This window comes from Argiope bruennichi, chromosome 8 (genome assembly GCF_947563725.1).
Source record: "Argiope bruennichi chromosome 8, qqArgBrue1.1, whole genome shotgun sequence".
NCBI lineage: Eukaryota > Metazoa > Arthropoda > Arachnida > Araneae > Araneidae > Argiope > Argiope bruennichi.
The window spans coordinates 11,237,969-11,253,606 of record NC_079158.1 but is presented as its reverse complement, the minus strand read 5'-3'; the positions used below and the strand labels follow the sequence as shown (position 1 = coordinate 11,253,606).

General features: G+C 29.9%; 1 protein-coding gene across 2 annotated transcripts in view; it reads left to right on the top strand.

The window, feature by feature from the left end:
• Positions 1–6,378: 6,378 nt before the first annotated feature.
• The window catches only part of LOC129981812 (meiosis inhibitor protein 1-like), a 49,918-nt gene continuing 40,658 nt past the window's right edge, over positions 6,379–15,638 (top strand). Inside the window, exons 1-3 of one of the 2 annotated variants that reach the window (XM_056092837.1) lie at positions 6,379–6,435; positions 12,751–12,856; positions 14,759–14,965. In XM_056092837.1, the coding sequence (XP_055948812.1) occupies positions 14,791–14,965 (175 nt within the window). In that variant the 5' untranslated portion in view covers positions 6,379–6,435; positions 12,751–12,856; positions 14,759–14,790. Of the gene's footprint in view, positions 6,436–9,198; positions 9,309–12,750; positions 12,857–14,758; positions 14,966–15,638 lie in introns of those variants that run through there. The other variant, XM_056092836.1, reaches the window with a different exon arrangement.

The window sequence follows — 15,638 nt, the reverse complement described above, 5'->3', positions numbered from 1 at the left end:
TTTGTTGAATTAGAGACGGCAGACCCAACAACGATCTTGGGTTCGAAATCCGATCCTATGAACAATCGAAAATGTGGACTGTGGAGGAGAGATGGAGACAAGTCTTCTCACGGAAGTAATATTATATTTTGAGGTTCAGGGTGTCGGTTAAGGTGTCCTTCACACCATCTAATTCTAATTTCAAAATTACGAAGTCTGTTCCAAAATAACCTTTGGCTAACTTCGAAGTGAGAAGTTGCATAATTAATCTACATCAACGATTCTACCTTCAACTACCCTTTCTTGTTCTGGTTCGAGATCTGCAAATGCTATTAGGAAAAGGTGATTTTTCATCACCCTTCGTTAGCGAGATCTCAGTTATAGTCACTTTAATCAAATGATTTCATTCCGAGTTTAATTTAAAATCGTCAACATATCCGTACTGTTTGTTGTTTGCGCAACTGCAGGATGTATTACAGCCCATTATTGGCAATCTTGAAATAAAATTGTCTGAAAATTATTCAAACAATTGGAAATTTATTTTTAAAAAACAAAAACAATTTCGGTGCGGAAAGGAATAGAAAATTACATATATCTGAAATAAATTTACTGTGGTCATAGATAAAATTCACAGTTTTTATTTACATGATATTCAAACTGAAGAAATGAAGAAAAGAAATTCAAATGAAGAAATAATTTGACCCTGAAGAGATAATGTCGAATAAAAAGTACCGTGCAAATTTAAAGTAGATGAAATTTATGCCCAACAGATTAACGAAATCAAAGGTTATGAAATAAGTTTTTCAAACATATTTTTAAAGTAGCATTTGTCTTTTGAGAAAGTATCAGCAATAACTCTAAATTTGTTTTAATCATATTGTCAATTTCTTAGAAACTTCTTTCTAGCTAAAAAAATACGCTTAATTCTACCAATAATATTACTTGAGAAAAATATGAAAAATTTTGGTAATTAATTATTGAGAGCACTGAGAACATTCTATGTTATCTAAGAGGTGTAATGCTATCGCAGATGACCAAACAAAGAAATTTGCTTAAAAATAGCGACGGATAAGTATTTCAGATTTCTTTAGGATTTTATTCAAATTGGACATATAACTGTTTTTTATGAATAAATATTTTAAATAAAAGTGATTTTTTTTCCTTAACTCTTTTAATCAAACGTTCACTTCACTATTACTCAGTATGATAAAGGACGCTACCAAGATATTTGTTTATCGATTTTGCTGAATTTTTATTATTAGTGTTGCTATTGGCACGCCAGTAGATCTGTAGAAGTAGTTCTTATAGAATATATTGCTTTCTATCTTGATTATTATTAATTAGTACTAGGTGGTGGTCCATTTATTAGTATTACGGGTTACTACACCGCTTGCAACTATTTCAAAAACGATTTTGTTTGGGACATTTACTGAGAGTTTCGTCGAATTTTGCTATTAGAAGTAAAAATACATGTTAATTGCTGTTTGATTACAAAAAACCGTTGTCATTCTATAAAATTTTTGATCGAAAAACAAAACAAGGCCGCTTTTCAAGCCACTGCTCATTTGTGTGCGAACTCGATTGGTGAACTCTCAGTTTAAAAAATAAATAAGATGAAAGTTAGCATTTCATTATCCTAAAGAAGACTGATAGCCTAACTACTCATGCTTTGAAATAATAGAAACCGGGAATTAGTACTCTTTCTTTATTACTATTATCAATATGATAGGAAGAGCAGTTAATTTCTAAAAAGGCTGATTATATAATATTTGAATATTTTACAAATAAATTATTTAAAGTAGTGCTTATGTTTTGACTGATGATAAAATAGTTGAAGACATAGAATAGTAGAATACATATCTGGATAAGTGTGCACTGGTTTGGAGTTTTCTAAGAATCAGCAATTCAAGCGAGCGTGTAACGAAAATATTTAATTTATAAATCCGTCATGTTTTTGTTGAAAATTCGATTTCTGTTTTAATTTAGACTTGTTTTACTAATTTATTCTAAATCTAATATTCTTCGTCTCGGTTTCACTCGCGATACTTCCTTCTACGAAGAAGTATTATTATTTTCATTTTACTATATTTATAGTTAGTAGCATAGAAAAAATTTTGTGAAATATAACCACTTTTTAAAGACTTTCTTCTACAAAACTGTGATAAGGGCTGACTCTGGAACAGACGACATGCAATGACTATGGAAACTGTTTTTAGATTAAAACCAAAAATATTTATGCACTTCCTTTTATTATGTATAGCAAACTTTCACTTGGAATTGGTAATTTGATGGTATCAGTGGAATTCATAGAAGGAATAAAATTGCTTCTTGCTGAATGCTTGTAATACCGCAATTATTATTCAAACCTAAATTCAGGACATTCACAATGTATTTGAGTACGAGGATCCAAGCGGTGATAATTAGAGAATGAACTTTTAAAAATACTGTTTTATTTAATACTATTTCCCAAGAGATAATTTCCTATAGCTAATGTTTAAGAGATTTCATGATGAACATATCAATCAGCCGATGTGTTTTTCTTGAATACTAGCCGCCTTGATGGCCATCTTGTTCGAAAGGATTATTGATCTTTTTTGTGTATTAAAATTAATGTGGAATGCATATATTTTTTTAAAGACAGATTTTTATTTAATAAAACCCAAAATCATGAATGTAATTTAATAAATCAAAACAAAATAAAAAGTGTATATTCTACTTTCCTATCCTGAAAATCATACTTCAAAATTACTATCCAGAAAACATTTTTTAAACTTTATTTTAATATTACCAAAAGCACTCGGCAGAACGTTTTGATGGATGAATTTAAATTTCAAAGCATTAAAAATTGTAATAAATTGTATATTATCTATACTTATAATAAAGCTCAATGTGTGTGTGTGTGTGTGTGTGTGTGTGTGTGTGTGTGTGTGTGTGTGTGTGTGTGTGTGTGTGTGTGTTGGCGCTCTACAGGTCAGATCATTTGACATACAGCTATCACATTTGGTACATGTATACCTTAGAGGTCGGGGATGTGCACCTGGGGTCCCTTTTTTTGAAATTTTTATTAGAATTTTAATTATTAATTAAAAACTAACTTTCCCGCCAAAAAAATCTTCCATTTTCCCCACCGCCAACTTTTCCGCCAAAAAAATCTTCCATTTTCCCCACCGCCAAATAAGCAAGCCATCAGTTGTTTTTTTCTCCCAACAGTAATGAGGCTAGGGTTAAGATTTTTCGGCGGATTATTTCAAACGATTCTGTTTATCTTCTTAATGTTTTATGCATTTAAAATGAAACATTGTTAATTAATCCATGTTTCAGATTCATTCTGAAGTACTTTTGAATTAAAATAACACAGAATAAAAGAAATTTAAAATGTATAATCTGCATAGCGTTACCCCAACTGGCGTAGAAAAATTCACGCATTTGCGTTAACGTAACTGGCGAAGAAAATTCACGCATGCGCACTGTGTTCTGATTGTTGGCATGACAACCAACGGACGATTTCAATTATTTTTAGGTTAGTTGCATGCTTTTGTAAGTAAAATGTATTTATGTTAGTTATATATTTTCTGTATATGCTTATAGTTTTAAGTACATCGTTTTTTAAGTAGTTATTTTTAAACCTGTTTTCGACCGATTATTTTAAACGATTCATTTTATTTTCTTAGTGTTTCATGCATTTAAAATTAAACATTGTTAATGAATCGATCTGTTCATGATGAATCTGAGAAAATTTTGTTGACAAATTCTTGAGATATTACATAAATTAAGAAAGATATTCTTTAGTGACCATCAAGTTTAACCGCTCAGTGACTCAATTATCAGTAATCATATTATTAAAAAAAATGCTTTGTTTCAGTAAAAAATATTATTATATTAATTGCAGATTAATCATTTACACTTTAATTTAAAGCATAATTTCTACGAGGGGTAACAGAAAATTAGAGAGATACATATCACGCTATAACTGAAGGCCTTTATAATATTATGAGTGAATTATATGACTATAAAAATTTGAAGTTTTAAAATATTTTACTGAAGAATCTATTAAAGTTGGAATTGCGTAAAATTACTAATGGTACGACCGGAGTTTTATTCCCTGCTTGGCGAAATTTTTAAAAATCGCAAACAATGGCCTTGCGAAATGTTCAAAAGCAAAGAAGCAGCTGTTCAATTATAGTGCATAATAAAGATTGCCAGCTTTGGTGCGTTATCGCAACTTGGCGAAGAAGGGGGTTAAACTCCGGTTCAACCTATTTAATTATTAAAATTTAAACGAACATTAAGATTGGCGAACCGGCTGGTCGCCAAAGGCGGCTAGTATTTAATAAAAATTATTAAAATTAAAAAAGCATTATACAAAAATGAAATTGATATCACTAAAGAGATATTTTTTTTTTTTTTTTACTTTTAAGATGATGCATAAATCATTTCTGTGAGATTATAATTTTGAAAGATCTGATGATTAATTTCCATTTTAAGTTATTGTTCAGTCATTATCCACCTGGCAATGGTTAAGCCTATTTTCGCTCCCAATTAAAATTTGATGCCTATTTCTTGATTTTTTTTCGCATCTTTTTTCCTCTGAGTGAGTGCCGAGTTCTTGGTAAGCCTTATTTCTAATAACAATTCTAATAATAAAGTATAGAGTAATGATTTCTTCACATTTGACTGTTGCCATTCAGCAATATAATATAAGAGTGAATCTTTACATTTAAATATTGCCATTTGGTGATACGTAATAACAGCAATTTCTGTGCCACTTATATATATATGCAGACAGATATATCAGTTTCATTATATGCCGATTTATGATGATGATTGTGTGTGTGCGTGTGTGTGTGTGTGTGTGTGCGTGCGTGTTTAAAATTATTCATAAAATAAAAATTACCCTGTTCAAAAATTTGATTTTGGGATCTATTGTTTATTTCCACCAGAATTTGCTGTTGAGTTTCATCCTCGAATTCAGTGGTCAAATTTAGAAATCTTATCAAGGCTGTAATAACCTAGAAAAATGATAATTTCTTAAATTTAGGATTGTTTTTTGTAGAGTACTTTAATTTTGATCTTGGTAAAAATGGGCAAAATAAATTCTTTTTGCCTTTTTTATATACATTTTGTTGATAATATATTAATTCGTATTCAATCACATAATTTTTCTCCGGCATTTTCCTTCAGGACATCCAAAAAATAAATTTCCAACATCTGCTATTTCTTAAAAAAGGAATGTTGTGAAATTCGTTGCAATAAATAAATTTGGAAATAGAACATTTTATATATTTAGAGCATGTTCTATTTTTTTCCAAAATTATATTCTTTTGTATTTCGTAGTTTAACAGATTATATTAAGATATTTGTATATTCATCGTTTTTGTCTCTGCACCAGTATTCTTCTTTCTGAATCTAATTATTTAGACAAAACTTTACAAAACGTCAAGTTGCGTGCTCTATTTAGTTCACAAAAAGATTTGTATGATGAAAAGTTTCAGATTCAAAAAAAGATATGCACGAAGAAACTTATCATATTTCTATGATTTATTAGCAAATTATTGACATTTGTAATTTTCTTCTGTTATAAAGTCTCATTTCAAAAGAATTTAACTATTTGGCTCTGGCAACCAGTTGTTACGCCAGGAATGTTGGTCATATTTTATTTCAGATTAACTTCAGTTTTTCAATTTAGATGTAATTTCATATACGCTTTCAACAATGGGAAAAAATCATGCTATTCAGTATTCGATGAAACAATGAAAACAATTTGAATTTAACAATGTTGGTAATGTACAGGGTAACAATGTTATTGGAATCTATAGTTGGCAATTATACAAAAAAAAAGACAAACTTCAACGAACATTTCCATGATTATTAAATTAATATCATTATAAAAACTTTTTTTTAATTTTGAAATGATGCAAAAATTTTTTGTGCAATGGTATTTTCGGAACTTGTGACGGAAAAACACGGAAATTCAGCCTAATTTTTAATTGATTAAAATTACCAAAAAAAATCGCTCTGCGATGCACAATTTTACCATCCAAGGCATACTTGTGTCAAATTTTGGTAGCTGTAAGTGAAACGCTTTGGTTTGCAAAGCATCAATACATACATACACATATACATTTGTCTTTATTATAGTTTGGATACTGAAACTAACGATATTCTGTTTTTTTTTTATATTCCAAATCAATTATGCACAAAGAAATGTTCTCGTCATGCTCTCTTAGTCTACTCATAATTCAGATTCTTGATGAAAATTAAGTCTAAAAGAGCGAGCAGCCAAAAGTAACCGAGCCAGCGACTGTTGTTTTCCACCGCTGAATCAGCCATAGCTGTTAAAAATACTCTCTTTTCTTTGTGTTTCTCGATTGTTTTCGTATCATTCAGTCCTCGAATGCTATAAGAGAGGCTGTCATGTCAAAAACAATCTTTTACCAAGTTTGAAATCAGGAAAAGGTAAACACGTTTGACATTTCTCAGAAATAAAGCAATCCATTTTAACTCTAAACAGTTAATTAGATACTGTTTGACCTTAACTTAGTGATTGATATGGCTTAGATTGTTTCACATCCAGTACTGCTACTAATTTGAATTTAGATGTTGTAGTTATATCAACAATAACTTCGTGTCAGAACAATATTCAGCTTTCTAAATGAAAGTAGTAACCATGGATATTAATGCCGTATTCTTGCTTTTAAAAAAGCTTTACAGAGAACATATTTATTTAATAGAATTCAGGACAGTAAGAAAATGTTATATTCTTTTAAGAAAAATTAATTTTTAAGCAAATTTGTCCCATTTAAATGCATAATTCTTTCCAAATTAAGTTTTACATTTTTGTTATTTCTTTATTTACTATATTTCTCTTTTTTTTCTTCTCTACTTCTTTGGGGCACACTTTTTTTCAGTATTTTTCTGTTTTGAAACCGCAGGATGAAAATGCTTTCATCTTTCAATATTATAATAATAAAAGTATCTATAAATGATAATAAATAATCGCATGTGATGTTTTCTTTTTCTCAAAATAAAATTTTTTAAATTTAATTGTCAGTTATATTGGCATAATCACATTAAATCACTGTTTTAGTAAAGGAAATGCTCATAATAATAAATTAATTTAGTTTTGCATGTATTAATTACAGCTGCAGAACTTCTATCAAATTTAAGTTTTAGTGTTGAAAACCCGGCAAAAATAAGTGGAAATCTTGAAGGAGAAAGGCGAACGAAAGGCATTGTTACACAATTATTATGACTAAAATAGCTAATTTAAAAAAATACTTTAGTACTTAATTTTCTATGAAAAATCTGTAGCAATGATTGTGTAAAATTTGATATTTAAAACTGATAATTTATTTTACTTTCAATTGAAGTATTAAATTTTTTTTATGAATTGTATTGATAAAAAATTAATAATCCGTCATGCTTCTAGCTTTTTTATTGCGTTAATAAGCCGTTGTATTAGCAGGATAAGCACACAAAACTCACACGCACAAAACTCATTTCAAAATGGCGTAGTTTAAATTTTAAAAGTAATTTTTTACTCCTTCTTCACACTATGAACATAAGTTTTAGGTAATGTTGATTGAATTGCGAACTCTCGAAGTGCGCCCATTTGTTACATAGGGTAACGATAATCCAGTTCCATATATACCTAGAAGATTCCGCTGAGAAAAAAAAATGGAGTTATGTTTGTCTGCCTGTCCGTCCGTTACTTTATCTCTGAAACAACTCTATCTAATTTTAATATTTATATATTTACCTCTATATAATTTTAAATTTGCTTTATACTTCTGTCGTTAAACCAGTGACACTCTGTTATAGACTGAACTCTTTAAATAGTTTCGAAAAAACAGACTGGAGGAAATGAAGACATAAATAAAAATAATATCTATAATTGAAACTAAAGTTTAAAAAAAAATAAAAAAATATAAAAAAATTAAAAGGAAAAAAAGTAGTTTTTCAAATAAGCATGTGATGAAATGATTTGCTTGTAATTTAATTCTTTATATCTGACCCTTCATAACCGATGTTTTGAATCCTTTCTATTGAACAACAGATTCGTCATAACACTCGTAGTGGATATTTTTCTTGCAACTTCAGTCATTTTTTTTTCTCGTAATTACTAAATAATTATCTATCCCATTTCCAATTCTCTATTACTTATTTTGGGTTTTAATCTTAACGGCAAATAAAAGATTTTATTCTTAGGTTGTTTATATGATAAATGTAATACAACAAGCAGCAGTGGTTTTCTAAAAACTTTCTAGTACAATCTCTGATAAAGATGTTATCCATCCCCACCCGAAAAAAAAATTGTGGATCTTGGGTAAGACAGAGAACACGTTGTATGACATTAGCGTATTATAGCACCTAAATATTAAATGTTGGCATGAATTTAGCATGTTTGCTGAATCTATCGTGTGGTCCTTGGCGAGTTTTTTTGGGGATTTATTCCTGGAATAGGGTTAATAGCATTCGAAAAACAAATGTGTGTTTGAGATGCGTTTTCTCCAACCGATTGGAACCAAAATTTGACTACAAGGTGCAATTGTCACGAAATTGCACACCAGATTTGACATAATTAAGTCATTGCATTTTTGAGTCACCGTGTTTAAAGACTTCTGAAAGTATAGATCAACGGATGTTAAACCCCATGTTGGATTTGGTACCAAATTCTATCTGTGTACAGTATTTCATTCGTGTTTTGCTCTTCATTTAGTAACTATCGAGTGAACTTGTATCGAACAGCCGGATAGACACACTTTTCTGAATGAATTTTGCTCAAAGTTTGATAGAAATTTTTAAATTTGGTATTAAGAATATATACGAAATTCCATTCATCTAGCTCAAAACGTTTTTAAGTTATTTTTGTCACAGACAGACTGACATACTTCAAAAAAAATGTGTTACTCGAACTCAAGAAGATCTAAAACATGGAGATTCATCAAATCTCGAGTTCGGATTTTTTATCGATTACAAAACTTTCTCTGTGCTATGAAAAAATAAAAAAATGTTATGATAGTCATTTTCAAAATTTCAAAGCATATTAAGAAGGTTATCATGAAAGCTGATACAGAAAGTTGATTTCCTAACATTAAAGAGTTGTAAAGTGCTGAACCAATTCATTTTAAAGCGATGTAGGGCTTTCTACTTGTTGACTCAAGGGGTGAAACTCGGGAGGGAGTTCCATTCCGGTGACTTATTTTTGAAGCCGAACCGGTGCGAAGCAGTACAAAGAAATGTAGTCTTCATCAGGCACGGATCTTAGATGACGACAGGGAAGAGGGGGTTGAAGCGCTGATTTAAGCACATTGGAGACGGCGCCAAAAGTAGGTCAAGACTTTAAGTTACCTTTAGTTTCAAAGAATAACAAAGCACTGACATTTTTTTATTTGTGCCCTTTCGTATTACAAATAAAGAAAAATATTTTTTCTCCCACATATAAGTGTAGAATTTGCGAATAAGAATTATATTATTTAATAATACCTTTAATTACTTTTAAAAGATATTATTAAAAATGTATTGACATTTTTTTTTTAAATATGACTATGTAGTTAGAATCATGAGAGTGGCTGAGAAATGTTTAGTTTTGCATTTCTTGTAAAACCATTGCTTATTTGTAGCACCTTCTGCCAAATCTTTAATTAATTTGGCAAATGCATTTAAAACAAAATAAAATTATTAACTTTTTCTGTAAAAAATTATAAAAATAAAATATTGCCTTTAATATTAATATCATTAGTATCTATGTAATTACAATTATTTTGTCAACCAGTAAAGCTATTGGCAAAGTATTAAATATCGCTTTTTCAAATGTTTAATTTCAGATTCCTGTCAAGTATCAGCATTTAAAACAATAACCAACTAATATAATAATATTTCTGAGATATTCAATATTCTGAATGCTATACAGCAGCGAAAAGATAACGCAACAATACTGTTGAGCATTTTGTGACTAATAAGGAAGACTTAAGATTCTAAAGAAATTAAGCAATAAACAAATAAAATATTAAAATAGAAATAATCTATTTGCATGACGGGATATTTTAAGCTTCATTAAGGAACAGATAACAGTTATATATATTTATACACGTAAATTACGTGTTATATATATTTATACGCGTAAATAAAATAGTTATATATATTTATACACGCATCTTATTTTCTATTTAGCTTCTTTGATGTTTCCATTGCTAATAAATCAAAATTTCCATTTTGTTTACACTGTTTTTTTATTTTTTAAAACCATTGAATTATTTTTGCGTGTTTTTATTTCCTATTTTAAAACCATTAAAGTATTTTTATATCTTTGAAGACCATATCCATTGGCGATAAAATTATGATTAAATTTAAATGTTGTGCAATGTATTTCCAGCAATATGTTATAGATATATCTCAGTACATTATAAAATAATATCATCTTATTTCCAACTTCAATGATTTTATATTTACAAATGCAAAACAAAATATATTAAAATTCAGAAATACCCAACTAACTATTCAGGGATGAATTCAAAAACATTCTATAACCATCATTAGAGTTACGTCAGGTAAAGTCATTGAATCAAGAGACATTTCAAGACTCTCCGGGATCCTTATAGCTTTATTTTGATACGTCGTGTTTCGGTAACCTGAATTCCCTCTTCAGCTGCGCGCAAATATATAATAATAAAAAAAGCATTCTACTAGTATTTGAGAAGTCATGACAATAAATAGGACAGCAACCTCTGATGAATTTTTCATTTTTTTAAAATAAAAATTTGCATAAAAAGTACGAACAATTTTATTACATTTATAAAAAATAAAAAGATATTTAATAGCTTTTGACTCGATACTCAGCAGAAAGATAAATGCCTTGGAGAGATTGTTATGTTATGCAATGGATGGTGGAAGTTATATGATGTGAAGAACGCTCAATCAGCAGGCGGCAGTAGAAAAAAAACAACGACGTTTATTTACACGAAGACACACAGGACAGCACAAAGACGACAACTATATACAGCACAGAGAAGACAATTATCTTCAGCCAAGACGTGCACACAACAAGACTCTACTGCAGACAGTAGCGCACAGCTTAGTTCAGCACTAGCTTGACTGTGTTGCTGCTCTGCTAATCTCTGGAAGACTCGTTCTTCAGCGTCGATTCCGACTTACCCCCACGGCAGCTGCAGACTGCCTCCTTTTATAGGTCTCAGGAGGCGGGTCTAGAAGCCTCTCAACCAATCAGGAACTTTCGAGGTGTATCTCGGTTCCTACTGGACGGATCGGGAAAATTCCCGATGTTTCCGGTATAATCTATTTTGGCGCCAAGTCGCCAAGTTTGTCGCCAAGCTCTGGGACCTCCGACGCGGCACCCGGGCTCCGTCCAATACAGATGACTGTAAAACAGTCTTTCTGATGATGGAACCAACTATGCTGGGAAGCAGCATCACAGATTCGCAACATTGTCCCCCTACTAAGGACTGCACGTCCTGGGGAGTCCTACTTCAATCCAACAGCTGGCGTAGGCTTCCGAATGATGTGATGATGATGCTTTAGGCGACTTCCGGTCTTTCGAAGATGACATCGTTTACTAATTTGGCGGCGACTAAAGATCCATCCGATCTTTCTCAATGATTTTGACTCGGTTCTCTTCGTCGTTTCGGATTGTACACCCAGACTTGATTTCTCTTCGTAAAATGCAATGTGTCCCATGGAGCGAAACGCTGGATCGTAGTAGAGTCCTCCGGAATGAATTCTTGCCAGGCTGGTCGGTTGGTCACTTTGAACTTCTTCCATCGAACCAGGCGTATAAGGCAATGGTTTACAAAACTGGCTGGTATTTTCAAATACTACGTAAAAGACCTTCAACTAAAGTGAGAAATACATTGGGAGTGAAGGATTTTCAAACCTCGTAAGAAATAGAAATCTTATTTGCTGAAGTAATCCATTCCTACTAATGACTACTCATAATCACTGAAAAGAAAAGCAGATAATTAATTATTGAGTAAAAGCTTTAAGAGAAAACTTTATTCTTTAATATTGATTTGGGTTTTATTCTCAAGCATAGGAAACAGTATTTAGTCATTTGGAGCGATATCTGTATTAGACTTTTACACCTGCGCAAGCTCTGTGGACACATAAAATTTTAACATGGCAAATCATCAGGGTCAAAATATTGCAGAATCGTGAAGATCATTGATAAAAGTCTGATACTACATCTAAACCTGCTTTGTTGCAAAAGCAATCAGCGGCCATTTTGCTTTGCACTTTCCCAGAAAATCGGAAAAAACCATACCCGCATTACGGTTTTCAATACATACGCAATTTTATATTATAATGAATTTTCATACTTCTAATGGCTTTAATCTGATTTTGTTATAGATATTATTTATATATACATTTTGTAGCATTAATAATGTAGTGGTCTTTATAATACGATATTTTTTTTAAAAAAAAAAAAGGGGGCGATAAAAGCATTGCACCAAAAAAATCCATTAATATTTCAAAGAAATTACGGAGTTAAATATTTTAGCGAAAATATTTGTAGAGTTTTGCTTTGTGATGCATTTATTTACTTTTGCAAAAAAATTTACTAAAGATTGCTTTCGTATCTGCTAGAAAGAGGAAATTTAGCCTTTTCATATTTGTCTGCATAATTATTAAAGATATAATTTCTTATATTTCTTTGTAGAAAACTTTCTATTCTTTTCTTAATAATATAATAATAATTTCATAACATTATTAGCATCTCAACTTTCTAAATATATATACAACTATCTTTTTCCGTAGATTCAAAATGAATGCAACTATACACGAAATTTACCTCGTTTCCACTTATTGGGGCAGCTTTTTCAGCTGTTTCCAGGACTTACACAAAATTTGGAATGTGAAAATAGTAGGTGGAATTCATTATATTTTCTTATAAATCATTCTATTTTCGATATCAATAATGAGAAATTATAAGCGAATATTAATTTTAAAATTTACCGAACTATTTGCCCTTAGATCAAAAATTTTCTGTAAAATATATGCAACAAAATTCAAATAGCATGGAAATATTGCTTTCCTTTGGTAAAATATTTAATTAATCTTCATGTAATTAATAATAGAAAAGAAGTCCTTTTTGAAATAATACAACGCTACATACATAATTTCTTATTATCAACGTAATCGCTAATTATGCTTATTTTTTAATTTTATATGTTTTTATTTATTCGTAGTTCACTCTAATACATTCAAAACATTAATAAGGATAATCTTTTGAAAAATTTCCTGTTTAAAAACTCACGCAATTAAATATTTATCTTAACAGTGAAAATGGTTCTCATTTCGCATTGCAATAACGAAAATTATTATTGTAAATCGTGCATAAAAATATTTCAAAAAATTTATTAAAATTGGAGTAATTAAATTGATATCGATAAAAAAAAACATTTTTCCGCATTTACGTCAGAACAAAAATGATTTTTATGCAAAGATGTTTTCCAAAATTATTGCAAATAAACGCTAAAATTTTACTTAATTTTAAATTAATTAAAATTAAGAACAAAATTTCAAGATGTAGTTTGGTTTTATAATGCTATCAAATTTCATACCTGTAAATGAAATGAAAACCCCTGTAAAGATCCAAAAGATAAGCATATACATACATTTAAGATTTGTTTTTCAAATAAATAGAGATTAATTACGAAAGAAACAATCAGGACAAAATAAAAAATTTGATTTTACAGTAACAAATTGTTGTATAACATTCTTGAATTACGACAATAATTACTTGTGGTACATTATGAGGTTGTATTACTTGTTGTTTTTCTGATCTGTATTCACATCACATCACACGCATTTAGAAGACTTGATATTCATATCTAGTGTTTGAATTTTGAACTTATAAATAAACTTATAAAGTGTAAAAAGATTCTATTTAATAAATTTAAATTAAAAAACAGCAATAAACCATATGCTGTGCTTATCGGACGCAATAAAATTTTAAAATAGAAGACGAAATTAGATCAAACATTTATAATGGTGACAATATGCAGCGCTTAGCAAATGGGGAGGGGATAAGACATGTCAATTAAAAAAAATTAATTAACCAGTTGTCAAATAAATATTTTGTAAAAGTCAGGAAGACGAAAATCTAGAAAAGAAACAAATTCTATGAATTATGTAAGAAAAACATAGATACTCTATCAAGTAGAATTAATCAAGTGGCAGTCTGTTTCATTCCGCTCACCCAACACAGTATTTAATATACAGTAACGTATGGATATATAATATGGGGTACAAGCGTGGATATCATTCAGTCATAATAAATAAATTAATTCATTTCTAAAATAGAAAAAAAAAAGTGGATTCATTTTAAATCCAGAAACTTCGCTTTATTACGTAACGACATGACTCCGTATCCTTTTCCTCCGTATCCTTGGGGGGAAAAAAAATTCTTTTCTTTTTGGAGTAAAAGTGAAGTCATCGCCTCTTTTCTTAAATTAGAAATTTTTGATTGGTAGCATAATAACACAAAAGTAGGTCACGGATCTTTTACACAATACCCTTACGAGAATGTTATTTTGGTAACTTAAAAAAACACGTACCAAACACTTCGCTTTTTTAAAATTTGCCCCACCAGCTCTTTTCAAAATAACTCTTCCGACTCCCTTGAATTTTTTTTCTTTTTTTTTTTCTGTTCTCTTACCCGGTTTTGTTTGTTTTTATGTCTTTCTACGAAATAGCTTTTAAAAAAACGTAAAGCTGAAATCCCTCATTTTATTACAATTCTGAAATGTTCACCAAATTTCAGCTTCCGTTCTGCACTACTTGGCTGAAGGTTTGATGTACCCCTCCGAAGATGTCAGATCAACTGTTGCATATATTTTCCTTCAGATATATTCGCCAAATTCGATTTCGCCAGCAAGAATATTTTCTTCTGCTGATTCAATCGTAGGAAAAGGAATTTTGAGTGTTTTAAAATGCGGATCAACTAAGCATCTTATCAAGATCGGACTAGGTATAGATCATTTTGTAATTTTTTTGGAACATTTATCATTATTGAATTTAAGCATACAATCTGCAGTGGATAAAATAGTTCGCAGCGGTACTGATAAAAACAAACATTTTTCAGAAAGAAAAAAAAAATGAACTAAATGCGCCGTTGAAAATAAATATTTGAAAGAACATTGCTCAGGAATTTGCAAGTATAATCTCAACTCCGTTTTTATGTAGTAAAAAAAAATTACATGACGTATCGTTGGCACATTTTTCAAAACGAGATTATTTGAATGAGACTATTTTTAAGCTAGCTTTATTACTAAACAAAATTTGATAATAATTGTGATGTATCACCTTTAAATTAGACTTTAGAATAAGGTGACCATTTTTTTTTTTTAACCTGAAACCAGGACAACATGAATTTTGACTAGTCACGCCCAAATTTTATAAATTTTTATCAAAAATTCACCCAACGGCCAACCTGTATAACTAAGTAAATTAAAAAAACTTTTAGATATCAAAAAATGTAGCGTTTATTTAAACACAAGAAATGTGAAAACTAAAATATGATTTTACAATATAAAAATAAAACATAATAAACATAAAATAACATGATAAGCCATACCTAATATAATAACATAATAAAACATAAGGAGTTATTTAATTTTGTTTGTTTTTTATATTTTTCTGAG